General features: G+C 30.8%; 1 protein-coding gene across 1 annotated transcript in view; it reads right to left on the reverse strand.

Moving 5' to 3' along the window:
* LOC106683244 (Krueppel-like factor 2) overlaps positions 1–19,999 on the reverse strand; it is a 275,237-nt gene that overhangs the window by 199,418 nt on the left and 55,820 nt on the right. Inside the window, exon 2 of the mRNA XM_067047155.1 lies at positions 17,754–17,821. Within this exon, the coding sequence (XP_066903256.1) occupies positions 17,754–17,768 (15 nt within the window). The 5' untranslated portion in view covers positions 17,769–17,821. The remainder of the gene's footprint in view (positions 1–17,753; positions 17,822–19,999) is intronic.

The raw sequence follows: 19,999 nt of genomic DNA on the forward strand, positions 1-19,999 counted from the left end.
CAGAAAGAGGGTTTCATTATTTTTATACATTTCGAAATAATAGAAAAGGTTTAATGATGTCTACATGCTAGTTTAATATAGATCTGTATAACAACTACCAATGAAACATATCAAATTCAGTACTGTTCAATACACAGAACAAAAAAATAACATTCAACTTAACTAGTAATTTTAAGATAATGGTTTAAGCAACCGTAATTTTCTCGTCTTTTTTTGTATTACTTTTATTTTGTATTAGTTTTGATTAGTTTCTTGATGATCTCGTGAACTATATAAGCTATGCAGAAATTAAAAAGAAAAAAAGAACCTTTCTTATAGAGAATTTAATAAGATTTATTTATGGTAAGGATAATTTGTTCCTTCGAACTTATATATTACCAGATGCAAAAAAAACAGAAACGAGTAACTTCTTTTTTCTCCCCCATCCCCTCTCGCTCACTCCTCGTCTATCAGAAATCGTCTATCATAGTATGTTCATTAGTAACCTCCCCCCCAAAATCCTGACTCTATGTCACTTATCAAAAATGCTTTATTTGAATCTAAACTAGTATGAATGATATTCTAAGGTAGACTTCCAACATTTGATATACCCTTATTAACAAACGGGCGATAGCCGATATTCTCCTATCGTCGAAGAGGATGCAATCTGTCCCATTAGAGGTCGGTGCATTAAAGAGGGCGGAGGGCGCTGGTAGGAGGACGTGAGGTGAAAGCGAGGGAGCATCCTCCTGCGCTGTTGCCGCATCTCCAGTTCCTGATCTTCTAAGCTCCTCCCAGGAGAACGGTAAAGGTAGAGAAAGAATATCATTTCTTGATAAGGAGGAACAATGAACAAGGAAAATGAAGTACTGAAGGAAACGAAACAAAAAAAGGAGCATGTCCATTAAATCTAAGGTTTACCCCCTCTTGTTTTTTTAAATTATTGTGTCCATGATATAAATAAAACATAAGTTATACGAAAACATTATTTATAAATTATGAATTAGTGTAGAAATTCCCTTCGTGTATATATGAATTTGCGGTCGACCAAAACCACAAGTTTTACATATAGTAACATCAGTTACGAGACTAGGAGAAGTAAAAGTATTCTAGTGGAAATAATCATTGGATCATTACATTGCCCAAGGCAGACACTTCCTGTATACTGATGGCAACCTGCTCCTAGTACCTTTTTACACACATTTGTTCCGGAACACTCCTAAAAGTTCTAGTGATTAAAACTAAATTTCAATTATTTTACTTGATGGATAATTACATGGTTATCCGAAGATTCTAAAACTAATTCTTGAAACTCCCAAATGCGGTGAGTAAGTAATTTTTCCACGTTTTACACTAGTGGATTATAGAAATTACGACTGAAAATTATGGCATGACATAAAAGTAAACCGTATATGTATATTTGAACAGACGTTTCCCTCTAAATAAAAGTCTACTTATTGTTTTTTTAGCATGCTATAGTTAGCAAATTCAAGCATGCTTGTATGAAAAGATCAGGAGGCCCCTCACGTCCCCGGATTTAAAATAGCACCATTTTAGAATGTATATCTCATAAATACCAAATAAACACAACAGGTAACCTTAAAATACCAAAGGTAGTAAAAGGTAATACCCAACACGAATTACTTTTCTTTTTCACAGTAATGTACTTATTAATTCACTTTTCTTTTCTGTTTTAGAGGGATCAGAAAGAAAAAAAATGAAAAGATCGATTGTGCATTCTTAGGGTTAGAGGTTCTTCACCCAAAAACAGAACTAGCCAATAAGATGAATAGAAAGAAAGTAGAGGGGATGAAAGATTTTTGTAGGAAGGGAGAAGAAACGGAGGCATTCAAGAGAGGTCAACGAAACATTGAAGTGGTAGTCGGACATTTCCAGCTGGACAAGGCAGAGGAAAAAGACAGGGAGGTAGTATATTCGAAAGAGCGACAAAGGACACTTGAAGCCAGTCCGAGGAAGAACGAAGAGGGTGGATCATGGACCACCGAAGCGAGGCCGATGAAGCTAGGAACTGCCAGATCCTTCTGAACACACCCAAGCCGCATCACACAATTTTGTAGTATTCCAATGAGGGATTTTTTTATGGCAACGTAATCAAAAAAGTAGAGTTAATAGAATATGAATGGTCTCATCTGGTATTCGCAATCCATAACATATCAAGTAAACTTACATTATAGTCAATACGTATATTAAACTCTCCCTTATATCAATTATGTCTAAGCTGTAACTATTTGCAGATGTAATATAATGTCAACCCGTCTTGACTTTATTGTTTAAACACCTTGCATGCCGTCTTATTAGCATAGATTAGTGAATTGGTAAACGTGACACCATTGGAAAGGATATCTAATGATTAATTTAACACAATTACAAGTAGCGTACCATAGCAAGGGAATCTGTGGTATCTAGTTATTGGTTTAAATAAATAGCAATACTTTTCTGAGGATTGTAGGTCGGTCATTAGAGACCGCGAGAGATATATAAAAAAAAATAGAAATACACGAATAAATAATTAAAATTCTGTATTTGGAACTGCTATCAGCCCTAGAAAAGCTGTCCAGCCGGAAACATAGCACTCCATTTTGTTCATTTAATCTAATAATCGCGTTCATTATTGTCGCTTGTATCGCTAGATCCTAAATGTTCCCCACTTTTTTGTTTTATTGTAATTCAAGTAGATTAAGTGGTACCAGTTATTTACAAGACAACCTATTTTTTTAAAATTATTAGGAGCTTGGTGCCATTAGCTAACAGCTGGCGCAAATTTTAAAGTGGTTGTTGGCACCAACCTCTTAATATTTTACCCACTAATGGCGAGTCTTGGTAAAACGCAACAGGCTGAAGAAGACAAAAACAGAAGTTATTGTACATAACTGGATATGTATTGACGGGTTTTGCATCTTCACCCTTAAGGTCGCTTGTTAAGTCTGCAAGTTTGGTTCAATCCCTCTTTCTCTGAAAACCAAGTTTCATTTTTTTATTAGTGACTTTTCTTTTGTTATTTGACTTTGTACTTTTTCTGCTAATAGAAATTCCCACTCCAATTGAATTCCATCTGATTTTTTTTTAAGCCTTTTAAAAAAATATATATTTATAACAGTAAATCTAAGTTATTTCTTATGTGTAATTGTTAACGCCATAATATAATTACCTTGTAAATAATTGTTAATAGTATTTGAGTTTTATTAGTGTAATTTAGTTACATATATTTTTAATGTGTATTGTTTTATTTAGATTTAGTTATTTGAAAAGAAAGAAATATGTAATTATATTTGTTTGTAGTAATGAGTAATAGAGACAGTTGCTAGGGGCTGATGATTGTCACCCTAGCAATGTACCGACCATCTTAGTTTTTTTATGGCAGTTCCGACTAATTAGTGGCCCTGGTAGCGTCATTAGCAGCCCTGTCTGCGTTTGGTTGATGTTATTTTATTAGACATTTTTTGAGTGTACTCGTCGTCATAACAGTTCGGAACCAGACCACTTCTGTGTTTCGATTTTAATATGAGTTCCAATTAATTGAGTAATTAGTGACCAACACCTGAACCCAAGGAGCGTGAGTAATCAGCCCTGTCTGCGTTCATTTTGTTGGCTCGCCTAATACAATACGACTGTTGGACATTTGGACCATCTATGAGCCAGACCTACACATCTCGGCAGCACTCGTCCTCTGACCTATCGGAGTGGAGCAACCTTTCGTTGTGCAGTATTTATTTCTTTTTTGTGTGTAAATTAGTTTTATTGTCATTTTCATAATTTATCGAAATATTTTATTTTTATGTGAAGGGCTTTTTTTATTTTTACTTGTATATTTTGTTTATGTTAGTTTTTAGTTCTTAAAATGTTCAAATTGAACCAAATAAATGTTTAATCCGAGACAGTTTATTTTTTTTTTCATTTTAAAGCCTTCCAACAAAAAGACATAGTCAATTTGAGGTGGCTTTAACAATCATTTTTTTGTAGACTGCAAAGTTCAGTGTTATGTCTCGCAGTAGTGGTTTAATACGTTTAATACTGTCTGGTAAAAAAGGTTTTTTTTGTGTGTTTTGGTTTTTCCATCTAACAATCTTAACTAAGATGTAAAATTCTTTCTGAAACATTTTTCAATATTGAAAATGACAGATGAGTACTGTTATAGTACCGATAGTATCTTTGTAAGTACGTATCTTATACCCGTTTTGAATGTGAGACCTGGTGCCAGAATAATAAACCGGGATGTTTAATTTATTTATCAAAGTGTCAGAGGTTACAAAAATAGATACAAAGATGAGTATGGGGTAGGTGAAAATGTGATTATAAAATTTGTTGAAAAATGCCAAGAGAAAATGACGGTGAAAATGTTCCCTGCTTAATTTATACCGATAAGTATTGTATATCTTTGCGGTTTATTGGTATATAAACTTCTATCGGACTTGATATCTATTCCTAGTACGCTCACGGCAGACTCATGCCATCATCGATGACACCGCCTTCAGCGGACCCGGCAGCTTATCTTATAATGCCACAATGGCAATCCAAGATCAGACTCACCTGTATATATACACTTATTTCTTTGTATATATTTAATTTATTGTTGTTTAATTTTTCTAGGAGGTCAGAAAAGAAAAAAAAAATATCTCAGGTGTGTTTAGGTCTAATCGCGTTGAAAAGTGTCCTCTTTCTGGATTGGATAAAAAAAATCAGGGAATATAAAACTATTAATTTAAAATAGAAAATGCCTAACTCATTTGCTGCAGGAATGATGATTCCATTGCTACAGTTATGTTAAATGGCGGGCGTATTTCCATCATTCAACATCAGAAAGAATTCATTCACTGAGAAGAATAAAATTTCAGTTCCTCAGCCACATACGATCAAGAGCTATACCAAAAATAAGGTTGGAACTGACAGAAAGGAACAGAACGAAGCCCAATACAAGATCAATAAGATATCTGAAAAATGTTACTGGCCTTTATTTGTTAGTTAACAGATGTCTCAGTACAAAATGGTTGGCTTCTGCACAACCAAATGAGAGAAGATGTCGTTAATCAACTAAAAAGTGAGTTTAGGCATCGCAAAAACTATCAATAATGAAAAAAATAAATAATTTAATTGAATTGCTAATTATTTTTATATGCTATATTTTTATTAGTTAATGTACACATAAATTAAACATAGAACATTAGAGGTAATTTTTAAATGTTTTTCATATTATATCATTTGTAATGGTATTTGGCCAGTGTAGCATTTTCGGAACAGGGCCTAATTAGATCCCTAATTTAATGAAACTACTTTAAATTTCACGATACACACAGTTTTGGACATTATATATGAATTTTCTTTGAAAAACTTCTGATTAAAAACAAAGGCTGACTTGTCGATAATTGCTGCATGTCAGTAACTGGTGCACTTACCCTAGGTTTGTTTAATGTGGTTTTACGTGATACATTAAATGAAAAGAAAGGGGATATTGAGGTTAATGAAAGCGAGTATTAGCCTGTATCTAATTAACAATATTTTTTCACATTAGTTTAATAAACGTCATTAATACCGAGAATGTTTTATTTGCTGATACCATCTGTTATCCTATAATTCGTAGTAAATAGTCCATATCATTTCTGATAAACAGAGTTTTTCTGTTCTTATTTTTATAGATTCAGAAAAAGATTTGGATACATTATTTATTTGACTCGTCCAAGAGAGCTTGGGGAAGATGTCAGACGTTTCATATTTCATGCCGAGTAATGACTTGGCACTTCGCTGATGGGTCACAATCCAATGTTGCCATTCAAGCCTTTTATACCCTTCAAATAACGGCGTCCAAAAAATATATTTACATTTAAATGCGATGATGAAGTTCCAAAAAAAGTTTAGATAAGTCAATTGGTTTCATATCTCAAACATATGCGGCATATTGTTTCCGCTTCAGATTTTAAAACATTAAACGATTGTGTATTAATCAATTTGTTGTAGTAGTGTTTGCAAAAATGATAGTTAAGTCGATTCTGTGACTATCTGAGAATTTTTTTAACCCTTATGTTATGTTTTCAAGAAGTTTTAAAAAACGCAAATTACTTAGCCGATTATTTGACAACAACGATTCTTTGAGAAGTGGAGGTTATATCTATAAAAATGAACGCTAGCTTTTATTATACTGAAATCGGATCATTTATGCTTATACTAAGTAAATTAATTTTCTAAAAAAAATGGAGTTTAGTGTCACCAACCTTATCTTCTTATACCAAACCGTTCTTGAGAAAATATTTATTTATTTATTTTTATATGTTTTATTCCCTGTAAAAATCCAAATCTATCTATTTAACTGCATACTTGTCAACTTTTCTAACGCAGTTTAGAATCTAAGATTAAATTTTAATAAAATAGTAACAAATTGCATATGATTGTCACAGCCTAAGCAAAAAGAAAAAAGAAAAATGAACTTCTCGAAATAATCCATAGAATTTCACGCAATGAAGTGCGAAGAACGATCTAGGAGATTTTACAACAGTTGCTTTATTTTATCAGTGTTATATAACTTCCCAAAACTAGTTTAATTTCGAATTTCAGTTTTCGTTTTGTTTTTTAAACATGTTTAGCTTTCTCATATCGTGTTTTAGTAGATATATATATTACAACTGCAAACACTACCAGTATTACTATGTTTGGTTTCTTTTTATTATTTGTCCATCAGTTTATCTTTTTCATTCTGGTTTTAAAGAGTGCAATTGTTTAAAACACGGTGTTAATAATAGATTAATCACTTATCAATAAATAATCAACTGAAATCAAATAAAAAAAACAGCTGCCTATTTAGGGATAAATATATTTTAATTTATACAAACATTTGTTATTATTTAATTTATTTTATTTTTCTAAAAGGTAATCAAAGTCGATAGTGACTGTTATGTTCTAGCTATTCAAGATAGTGACATGGATCAAATTAAGCTTGATTACTTCAGATTATGAAATGGCTATCACAGTACACCTACAAGTACCAACGGTAGAAAAAGGTTGTATCTAATCTGATTTATGTATCAAATAAGTATTGCAACTTACTAATTTATGTTTTTTTCTGTTTTAGAGGGATCCAAAAAAAATAAAAATATGAAATGGAAAGTTATTTTAGTATTTCGTCCAATTCATTTTCTAATTATTTTATTATAATAATCACCTTCACACTTAACAATCAAAAGAATAAAAAGTAAAATCGTTGAACATTTAAAAAAAACAATAAAAACCACTCCAAACTTATAATAGTGTTTTTTTATAATAGCAATCTACCTCAGAAACATTTTTGAAGACACGAAACAGCAAAACTAGAAAAAAATAGTCCTAAGTATTTTTATTATACCTACAATACAAATACTTCAAACAATTTTATATATATTTTTTTGTCCTCCCTAACCCAGCATCTCAATAAAATTAAAACAACCAATTAAAGTTGAAATGCTAATAATGTGAAGAAATTATTATGAAATCAAGAAAGATCTTACCTAAAATATTCCACTGCATGAGATTCAACCGAATAGTTCCAAAAATTATTCAATTTTTTTTTTATTACTTTTCTTTGACAACTATTATCATTAAACGAGACGATATTTACTTACATATTGGCTGCTATGTTGTAAGAAATTCATCGTACATTCTACAAATACAGATAAAATTTAAGAAATCATTAGAAGCAGTTGAAAAAATTTATTTTTATAGGAAAAAAAGGTGGGTTTTTTGGAAAATTATATCTCGAAAATAAATTAAGTTGGGTACTCCATTTTAATTACTGATATTTTCTTTTTGGACGCTCTGCTTTATAATCCGAAAAACGCTATATAATTTTAACTCCCCCTTTACATCCATAAATTTTCACTTATACCTTCCCTATATCAAATACTACTTATTCTTTTAATTTTTATATTTATTTTTGAGCTGAAATGTAATAGTATCTGTACAAGTTCAGACTACGGTATTCTCAATTGTGCATTTACCTTATTCTTAGAACATTAAGTTCCAAAATTATGTCTGTTCCATCTCCAAAATGTTGTAAAAAGCCACTGATAATTACACAATGCCAAAATTAAACTCAATAATTCGTTTTCAAATGTAACACGGTTGAAGTTCAAGATACATTCATTCCAGAAATGTGCACTACACCTAATGAAATCCAAAAATTATGTTCTCTTAAGAAGTAAGGAGATATTGTCCATAAATAAACATTTTAACAATATAAATAAAATATTTGAAAAACATAAAAAAAGTTTTGCATAATATAAAATATTAAAAATAAAATAAATTAATTGTTCATGTAAGATTATACATCTCCAAGGAATCATTTCATCTAGGAGGGGATGTGTTTTTATTTATCTTCAACGTATATTGAGGGACTAATAAATGTACATACTAACAAACTAGTTTTAGAAGATTAAACAAAAACGCAATGGTTAATGAGACGATTGCTTCACCGTTGTGTAAACTTCTGTGAACAGTTTACGTTAATTTTCATTGTTTTTAATCTTAAACAATAAGAGGAGAAAATGAGTTGCGTGTGCGTTTAATATTAATTGCATTTTCAAGGAAGATAAAAAATAAAACAATTCATTTTACATTTTTATTTTGTATAATTTGTAATATGAAAATAGTTTGACCACGACATGGTTTTTGTATGATCGATATGTTTGATAATTTCTTTAAAAGATTATTTTGGTTACTTACTTAGTTTATTTCTTATGCAATTAAATTGTGTATATGAACCAGAGACGCTGATTTCCACCATGTATGAGTAATTGAATAAGATTTAGATAGCAGATTGGAAAACAAAGTTTTGAGAATAGAAATCGATAATTAATACATTAATCAAAATAAATCTATATGAGGAGAAGATAGTTGGAGGGTGCGGTCAGAATACAATACAAATAAGTTGAAATAACTTATTTGTGTTCTATTCTGACCGCATTCCACAACTATATTCTCCTCATAAATATTATATACGGTCACCTATCTTCTCATCATCAAACTAAATCATTTAAATAATCAAAAACTTGCACAAACAAAAAATTGCATAAATATGAGGTTAAAATTTAAATTTAAGAAAATAATAAAATTACTTTTTATTCCAAAATCATGACCTGAATTCAATGAAAATTCTCATGAACAAATAAAACGAAATATGAATATTAATATCATAAAAGCTTATAGAATAAAACTTATTTTAGAAGAAAGTTAAAAATTCAAAAACAAGAATATTGAAATGAAACATAAGTTTTTCTTAAAAGTCAATTTTAAGAAATTAAAAAAAAAAAATTGATAAAAGTAATAATCTTAAACTCGAATTGTGCTTTCAACATTGGCTGTGTACGTGAAAAAAATCAAACTTTTTATTTAAACCCGTTAGTAAAATGTGTCTATTCAGTAGAATCAACTTGCTTTTAAACTTTACTTTTATGGCCCTTTTAGGATTTATTTACTAGAATTGTTGTAAAGTAAATTTTATAATCTTATTTTAGCACATTTTTGATGATATTACCAACTTGCAAATCTTGGAAGTGTGTAAGTATGGAGGCGACTATACAAGTATAGCTGAGCGAGTTTAATCACCATGAATGCAAACGAGGCCATGGACCAGGCCGCTCCAGTGGCCCAACTCAACGGTAGCAAACTACGAGACATGAACATTCACATCAATCCACAAAAAACAGACGCCATCATCTCATACGAGAAAACTCCCAACAGAGCACCTAAACTCAACGAACAGACAATAAAAACCCAGAAACATCTCACTTACCTAGGCATTAAACTAGAAACATCTATCTTTCACTGCACACATACAGAACAGAATACAAATCGTCAAATCAACATCATACCAACTCAAACACCTCATCTACTCACCAGGGCTGTCACTCAGACTCAAATTACTCATCTACAAACTAATACTACGATCATCACTCCTACATGGCGCACCACTACTACACTATCTCTACCCAACAGCCCTGAAATCACTACTATACCAAAACAGTACACTACAGAAGATATGTCGAGGGACATCTCTGGAAAGACGTAACATGACAAACATTCATAACAAACTACAGTTAGAAACTGTACAACAACACATCACATGGAGACACATTAAATTCTTCGACATTCTCCCTGCTTCCTTCAATCCAGTATTCCAGTCTATCACTCCATCCCCCCTTCCTGCGAGGTGCCAGGCCAGGAAAGGTTCCAAAAACCCTATTAACAGCACCTCATAACTCCATCTAATGAAGCACCCACTCCCCCTCCCCCACACTTCTCTTTCGACTTCTGACTGTTTTCTTATTATTTCACCATTATCTATTGTCTTTATTAATTAATGTTTTTTATTTTATCTTCTATGAGATACAACACGAGGAGGCCCCTCACCTCCGGATTTAAAATAGCACCTTTTCAGAATGGATATCTCATGTATACATATAAACATAACAGGTAACCTTAAAATATCAAAGATAGTAAAAGGTAAGATCCAACACGAATTACTTTTTCTTTTCACAGTAATCCACTTATTAATTCACTTCTTATTTCTGTTTTTAGAGGGATCGGAAGAAAAAAAAAAAAATCACCATTAGCCAATATTTATAGAAGACAGATTCTTCTGCTTTTTCAAGCGAAGTGTTTGACGAATTGCTATAAACTTATTTTTCAAACTTACTAACAATTCCTTGAGAGTTTATCAGCCAATACTTGCATAAGGCCGTTAAGAAGGACGCCTCAGGAAAAAAAAAGTAGAAATGTATGTGTAAGATAATAGAATTTCATTTTAAGATAAACGCATTTGATAGATGTTATGTAATATCTTTTAGTAGATCAACGGTTTTAATTACCCTTTTTTTAATATTTATTTAAAATTTTAAGAATATTTTACATTAATATGAAATTTATTACTTAATTTATTGTCCTTAATTAATATCTAATTGTCAAAATGTATATACAAGGTGTTTAGTATAATAATTTAAAATATTTAATTGATCAACCCGATCAGCTCCATAAATCTAGTGTATATGCTACAATAATGATTGTATATTAAACATTAATTTATAATACATTTTTTTTATATCGAAATAATGTTTGTAAAATTAATTTTGCTTAACCTTAGTGCATTCAGAAGTTTATTTCTCAATTTTTTTTAAAGATAACGATTCACGACAAATTTTAGCTTTACAAAATAATTTGCATTTATTATATATGCTGGTGGGTACTTCACAAGGCACGAACGTTCCCTGACCTACAGGTGATGAGACAAAGAATCGAAGCAAGTCCTTGACATACATCTTGGATATGCCGACTGTCAATATCTTCCTTCAAAGCTAGTCATAATCATCATAGCTACGTTATTGACGACAGATCGTTACGGCAGTTTGTCCCTATAATTACATGCATTAACATAATGTAGTTAATACAAAAAACAAAAACAAATCTACTTTATTGACACAATACTCTATCATTGCATACAGATCCATTTTATCACCAAACCTTCCAAGAATGATCAATACTCAATGTTCTAAACCCCTTGTAAATAATTAATTATCATGAACAAAACTTTTTTTTAAAGGAAGTTTATATCTCTATAGTGGAACGTACTAATTAATTATTTATAATGAGATTTTGAACTGATTAATCTAATCTTCATTGCAACTATTAAATAAATTAAGAATGAAATTTATAAATCAGGCAAAATATCTATTTTATACATTAAATTATTTTGAAGGCAAGTATTAGATGCCAATTCAATGAATTGTGCCAGAAACTTTTATTTTTAAAACTAAATAGATATAAGTTACAAACAGTTACGTGAAAAGAATTGAAAGTGATTTTAATAAATATTAAAAAAAAAATATCATAAATTTCTAGAGGCACAATCTAATAACTTATGACTACATAAGAGATATATGCATGTGTAATGCGGAATTTCACTCTGTAACCTGTAATACACCTGATTTTGATAGTTTTTATTAATTCAAAAATGATCGTTAGAACAGATCATGTAATCTTCTACATTAATAATTGTCAGTTAAGTATTGTGTGTAACGACATGGAATCCTCAAATAAGACTGAAAAGTTAGGAAACTGCTCGTCGATTTCGACTATTACATTTACTATACAAACGGTCTAAATTACCAATCCATTACAAAAGACTGATCTACATGACTATCATAAGGCCTATCTGGACATACGGAGTTGAGCTTTGGGGCTCCACTAAACCATCAAATTCCTCTCGAATCCAATCCTTACAGTCCAAAATCCTTAATGCTCCTTACTTTGTCACAAATCAAGTCATCCATCATGCCCTCAATGTCCCATATGTTGCTGATTTGGCCAAAACCAGATACCATTCCTTCCATGGAAAACTTCCCAACCACTCAAATCCACCTGTTTCTAACCTGGTTTCTCCTTCATTACCTAATAATCCTCCTAGGCGTCTGAAAAGAAGATGGCCTCTAGATCTTCTCCTCTAGAAATTTTATTGGAGTTCTATCAATGGGTAGATTCTCCACATGTTTGTATCATGCCACTATCTCACCTACAGCAAATTTACTTATTGTATATATGTTATACAGTTGTAAATAACAATAAATAAATGATTAAAAAAAGTATTGTGCGTAAATATTTCAGAAGTGTCAACTACATACTTTATTTTTTTGTAAAATTAATTTTATCCTGGTAACTAAATTTTTTTTTTTTTTTTTTTAATTTATACGATATCAGTGCTATCAATAATTAGTTTTAAATTCTCATAGTCTTGGTTTACAGTTGTGGCCTTTCGCGCTAGCTAAAGTGGATTTGATAGAGCCCCGATTAATTAATATTTATTTCACTCTCAGGATAACGGCTAGGTATGAACGATACATTGCGATATTCCTTCGTCTAATGTGTAGGTGCTCTTAATGATTTATTTTTTTTTTTAGGTTGTATAACCCTAAAATAAAATGTATGAATGTATTACTGGATTACGAAATAATCAAAGATGGATATTGTTCATAAATTCCCCTGAAAAAGCTTCATAAAAAAGAATACCTTGAGAGAAATTTATTAAGCAAACCAATAATACACAATACAGGTTCACATTATTTTTCATTAAAGGAGTAAATAAATTATAAAGCATTCTATCCGCAATCATTTACCGGCCTCGTTTCTGCCAAATATAACGAACTCTAATTGCAGGCATTGATCAAAGCTTGCCATTAGATAATCCAAGGAGAAACTACTTCGTTATAGGGCCATAGTTAATTTGACCATATTTTTTTTCATTTAAAGTGGATCATTCTTTTTTTTTAAATACAAATATTGTCTTTTCATAATTTATTAAGTTCACGAATATTAAATAAAGGACTCAACAGATAAACGAGAAACTATAATAATCATGAAAATGGGTAAAGGTTGATTAAACAGAATGAAGCCTTATAAGATTGTATCTTAACCATTGGCTAGTTTTTGCTTTATTAATTTTTATTCGTGTTTTGGCGATATTCATATTTATTTTCTCTACTAGTTTAAATGGATAACTTCGCCCATCTCAGCATCCATGCCTTCATATCGTATCGTAGTGACTGATCTGTTTCCATGAGTTGCTCCTCGACACGGGAATCCACTATAACATCTATCATCCTATATGCTATAACATCTATCATCCACGAACAGTGTTGGTCGTACCACTCAATTGTTCATATTGACTGACCTACTACACAAGATTTAGACATCTCAATAGCTTTAGACACAGTCAACTAATCTCCTATAATTTTCAATGAAGATAGACTAAAAAAACGCATCCTAGGATCTTCCTGGAACCAATCAACTTTTGACCATATATTTCTAAATTGGTTGTCCACCGTACAGGGCTTGGTAAAAATGAAGCAGAGACACTAATTTATTTATTTTTTTAAATCTTTGGATTTTTTTTTTTAATTTTGCGTAAAATGTGTCAAAGCTGTCAGCATATATATTTTTTGGATAAAATTAGATTTGGATTGTTCAACTGAGAATGATTATCGATTTCACGAACTTCATTGTTTAGTTCAAATATTCAAAGCAATATGTTGTTTCAAAAAATCTACAACAGATGACACAGCTTCCTTTAAGTTTGGATAATTTGATTCTGGTGTTAGATTCCAAAAACAAGAACCTTCAATCTCCGATTTCAATCCGAAGATTTCAAATCTCCAAACCTATGGTGGAAATTCGATTATAGTTCTCTATTTTTTTGTTTTTTATACATCAAATTTTCTCATTTGATACTAAATACATTTTCTTCTACTCCTGAAAAATATTAAATAATTGTTTTCTGAAGATCTTACATATTAGTGTACATATTATACATAAAAGTGTAAATATGATTAGTTGGTTGTAGCAGATTGTATTACCTATTAATAAAAAAAATTATAATTTACAAAAAAAAATTGTATCCACATTTATATATAATATATTTTTCGTAATAATTGTTTTTACTTCATTGTAAAAAAAGCGCTCAAAAGATTTCCTGAATAGGAAACATAAAATACTCCTCCTTACCGGACTAATTATTTTGTTTACATTAATTATTTTTTAGAGCATGAAAACATAAGAAAAAAAAAATTTATTTTTCTTGTCAAAAACAGGGTACTTAAGTTATTTTTCTCTTATTCTTATTTTAAAATATTAGAAATACAAAGTACAAAAGATTTTTTCGGTGCAAAAGCATTGCTAAAAACCGTTTTTCGTGGATGGTACATTTTCTGTTTTCTAGATAATATATATGAGTAAAATAATAATTAAGTTCTTAGTAAATTATTTACCGACAAGAATATTAATTTAAATTATATAAAGTAAGCTGATTATCCAACTTTCTTACTGATTAACCATTGCTATAGTGGCCATTAATGATCCACAAGGCTTAATGATCGTTAGTATGTTCCAAACAAATCAGACTAACCATCTCATAGTTGATCATCTTGGGAAAATTTATAAAATTGTGTTCCTAACTGGTGTGAAACATGTTTTCTAGGACTCCCAGAAATGCGAAGTAGGAATTGAATATCATGTTCATGAGGATATTTTTTAGATTAATATCCATGGATTATAAATACATTGTATTTTTATCTGATTTTATTCCTAACTTTTTTTTAATTAATTATTTAATGTAATTTACAACTGTACAAAATAATACAATAGGTACAATACAATGTAGTATGTTTCATATACACTTGAAAATCTTTGGAAGGAACCACCCATTGGTGGTACTTCAAACATAATTTAAATTAGTAGTCTTATTTTCAGTGAGAAGTGGATGGTTGAAAGATTTGTATTTTAGTAGATTTTTAGTAGTTCTCCATAATGATTTGTCACTGGTATTTAAGTCTCTGTATTCTGTGTTTTCTAATTTCTGCTTTTAGTCTGTTAGTCAATTTATTGTAATGAGTTTTGTCCTGTTAATATTGCCTGTATGTGACGAGGTAAGTTGTTTTCTCAAAAACTTTTTATGTTCATTGGTGAAGTATTGTTAGTGATAATGTTCCTATTGATCTAGAAAGTATTTCGATAGCAGAGTCGATCTGTTTTTTTGTTTTAGTGGAATTTTTAAGTCAAGTACGTTTTCAAGATCAGTCCGAAAATTTTTCCAGTTTACCTGTCCTGTAACCATTGAAGGGGGAGAGGGTCTAGGAATAGGATTAGAATGGATGTGAAGTAGAACCAGGCTATGATCTGAAGAGAGGTCATCTAAAGATTGAATTGTGGATTGTGATGTGGGTATTTGGGAAATTTCTAACTTAAATTTGTTTTTTATTTTAAACAACTTCCCAAACACTACTTAATTAAGATATTAATTATTTCTTATCTGTTGAAAAGTTGACTGATACTGTCGGTATATTTTAAATTATATAAAATATACCAACAAAAAAAAAAAATACACTTTTTAGGACATGTATTTTGTACTTTATATATTCAACTTGTTTATACGCCAATATTGATAGCCGAAGCTAAAAGTGAGTGGACTTATAAAATTGAATAATTTGGTCACGTATTCAGCCTTGAAAACCAAAACTAAGGATGAATTATTTCGTGCGGTAAACCATCCACACACCCAAGCACCGCAATAGCACTGACCGCCTATCAACTATTTCTCCATTTGCTTGGGAACATTCCTCGTAAATTATAAAATTTTATTATCTACTACTCATGCGAATACTGATATTTCAAATATCACAAACATAATAGTAAAAAACGAAATAGTTCTATATTTTTTTAGTTTCTTGTTTTTGGATAGTCTTTGCGAATCGGATAATGCTTTCGGTAACGTCATATTCTAATTCAATGGATCCATAAAATTAATGATTTCATAAGAATTGTTACTGGAAATGCCTCGCTACCTAGCATATGTTTATCCAACAAAGTCGTTTGCTGAAGACTGAGTGATTTATGAGGAAGAGCCACGTAATCGGATTCGAACTACTACAGAGAAAATGACGAAGATGACCTAGTAGAAGAACCGGTTCTTCCGCAGCTAAATATAGTGTCCAACCGGTGGTCCTTACCAGGATGATAGGAGCCTTCACTTAGGTTAAGTCATGGGGTTCTAGATCTGACCAGCGCGAGTTAATTTTGGATAAATGATGCTATCCTTACGTAAGGGACACTTTTAACAGATTATCCTATAAAGCTCGTTAGCATGTCTTCACCCTGTTATTACATTATCAGCTTAAAAACTTTGTGACTCAATCACAAAACATGAATTAATCAAAGCTTGGAATTTAGTTCTTTTATTCCTTTAATAAGATAGATCTACCTATATATCATTATTTAGTCATGATGTCAAACTGCATTAAAAACTTCTGTGCTTGCAGCGTATGTTCACTTATATATTCCCCATTTTCAAATCAGGAACGTGAATAAAATATTTTGAACTTGCTTTTTCAGTTCTCGACTTTTCTCAAAAAGAGGAACTTGGTTCGGAGATCTTTAGGTTGATTATAATAATAAAATAAAATTGTATTCACTTCTCATCAAATTCACTTCTTGTGAATAACTGTAAATAATCTGAATTATTATTTTATTATTAATAAGAATTTAATTATAATACTGAATTATTTTTAATTTATACTTTCTACATTTCATGAACAATTAATTCTCTCACAATAGAAAAGTGGTTAGGCATTCATTAAATTACATAAAGGTGGGTTATAACCGAAAGGGTTAGTTGTGTTAGTGTTAGAGAAAATATTTTAAAATTGTTTTATTCAATCTTAAAACTCTATTAAATTCATTGTTGAACAGAATACATTTAATCTGATTTATTTTCCCAGCCTCACAAACAACATAAATTAAAAAAAAATACATTAATAAATTAATTATCTACTTCTTGCTAACAATTTAACATATTTGGTAAAAATCAAATTTCATGCTTTGAGCTCATCAACAACTTGAAACTATATTCCGTCGACTGGTTAGCCCTTGTATTTGTATTCGAGGTAGATACATGTAAAAATAGAATCTCTACTATTCGTTACAGAGAAAAGATTGGAAACTGAGAAAAATGACTGTATTTTGGTAAGACTCAATAAGATCATATCTTGGAAAATATACAAAAACGTGGACTATTTCAGAATTTTTAATTGAATTTTCTGAAGTAGTTGTTTTGCAGGAACGACTTCTTAGCAATTTAAATACTTAGAACCTGTATGAGACAAATGGCTATGGAATATTTCTATAATAATATAAAAAAACAAAATAATGACAAAGTAAGAGGCTATAACAAAAAAATATATAATTTTGTAACTCACCATGAAGAAAACCATGAACGCTCGGCGATGGAGGCTGCCTGCCTCACAGTAGGGGAGACACGTGAGGCCTAAATAAATTTAAAAAAAATTAAAACACTTTTTATAAACATATCATCACGCTGTATAATAAAATACATAACTGATAGATATATGATATAAAATATTCGATGAATCATTAATTTATATATCTATAAACTGCATTTAAACACTAATTTCATTGGCATTTACAAGTTAAATAACAAGACGAACGGAATTATCAATATTAATTTATGCTAATTATGCAAATCTTCTATGAATTATTAAATAAAAGATTATTTGCTATGACACCTCACTTTTTCAATTATGTTTGGTACAATTTGAGACTTGCTAGTAGTGATAAGCGGGTGGCTCCGATACAGTTGACCTCAAAATCCTCCACCCCCCCCCCCTTGCTTTTCATTAGGGTCCGTTGTGTTTTCACGAAAATAAAATCGTAACTCTGTTGCTTTACAACTTTCAGTATTTGTTAAAATAAAAAATAAATCACCGTGCCTTAGATTAAAAATAAGTTATTTGTTCTCACAGTTGGTTCTTCTAGACTAGAACATAAAATATATTATTTTAAATATACAACATTTTGAAATAAAAACCAATCATAGCATCTATCATATTCTTGTTCTGCAACTTATGTGGAACTCTCACGGCCGATTTCGAAAATTCACGATAGAAAGTGTTTGAAAAGAATTTGATGAAAAAAATGTACAGGTACCAACTTTAACACATTACTCCATATCTATGGTCAGTGCCATAGTATTAAAATGGTATCTTCATATTCTATTCTAATATTTTTTTGTGTTACGATCTCCTCTTGTGCGATTGTGACATGTACATCAACCAACATATCCACCACAAGTGTTTGCTTCATACCTCGAAAATTTCGTATCTTATTCAGATTCCCAATTTTAACCATGAAGAAATTGAATATTTTACAATTTTAAATCATTAGAGTCTTAGTAGACCCAACGATATTTTAGATCCATTTCGGAAATGTTAAAAAATTGCCAAGTATGGAACGATGTCCTTATTACTGCAGACCCCCTCGGATCCGATATCCTATATTCCTGTTTACTCAAATGATATTAATTAAAAATTGCATAAATATTATATTATCATAAGACATTTACTCACCTGTTGTAGGGCTGCTAACAACGCAAGTAATTTACTACTCAAGAAAACTGAGATAGAAAGTAACTAACCTAGTTAGTGGGACAGTTTATGTCCACCCTGCTAACTGATACCGAGCGTTCGCTCCCGTGGAGGAATGGGAAATCCTTGAGGTTTTATTGCCAGCATTTATTGAAATATAATTTATGACCTGATGGTCTTTACGACTACCGGTAGGGGACATTCCATGTGGTTCAGATAACATTTACTAAGTAAGAGGTTATAAATTTAATAAAGATATTATATAGAAACAATCATAAGTGCAAACAGAAAATAATTAAGGCTAATACAGATAGGTTAATGAAGGTGTAATGGCAGTATCTAGATATTGTTTTCCGCTAAACATACCATTTATAACTTCTGTTATAGCTAGCTACATTTGACAGATGAAAAAAATTCATATAGTAGTTTTTTTTTCAAATTAATTTCTACTACAAATCATAAAGCCAATGTTTTAAGAAACACAGAAGTTATATTACTTATTTCTTTGCTAAATGCGATTCTGCTATGACAATTCTCAAAATTTGTTTCCAGGGCACCGTTCTTGGGTTAAAAAAAAATCATCAAAAATCAAACCTAGTTTGGTTGAAAACTTTTCACAAAGCAGTATTCGCTTGGGGCACCCCGAACATACGCTTGGGACACCTCAGGATGCCAGGCAATACACCTTTGCTATTTTATTGTACTTTCTTATGTACGATTTTTAAATGTACATGTGAGATTTAGCATGTACATTTGATAATTTGGACTAGGATGTTGACGTGAGACGTACTATTATTATTCTGATTATCTATTTATATAGTGATAATTTTATTTGGCGCCTTCAAATTTGAATGATGGGTGAATTTTAATACTTGAATGAAATATGTGTATGGGTCATTCTTTCTATAATTTTCCTATTTTTTCCCGCGGTCCACCAAATTGTCTGATTGTTTTTTTTTACAGCCTCCTGCAGCCAGAAAAAGACGAAAAATGACTTTATCTAATTTTTTTTGTCGAATCCTGCGTCTACAAATAATTATTTAATTTTGTGGAATAAAAAC

Source organism: Halyomorpha halys, unplaced genomic scaffold (assembly GCF_000696795.3).
Source record: "Halyomorpha halys isolate HHAL.00 unplaced genomic scaffold, Hhal_1.1 Scaffold474.1, whole genome shotgun sequence".
NCBI lineage: Eukaryota > Metazoa > Arthropoda > Insecta > Hemiptera > Pentatomidae > Halyomorpha > Halyomorpha halys.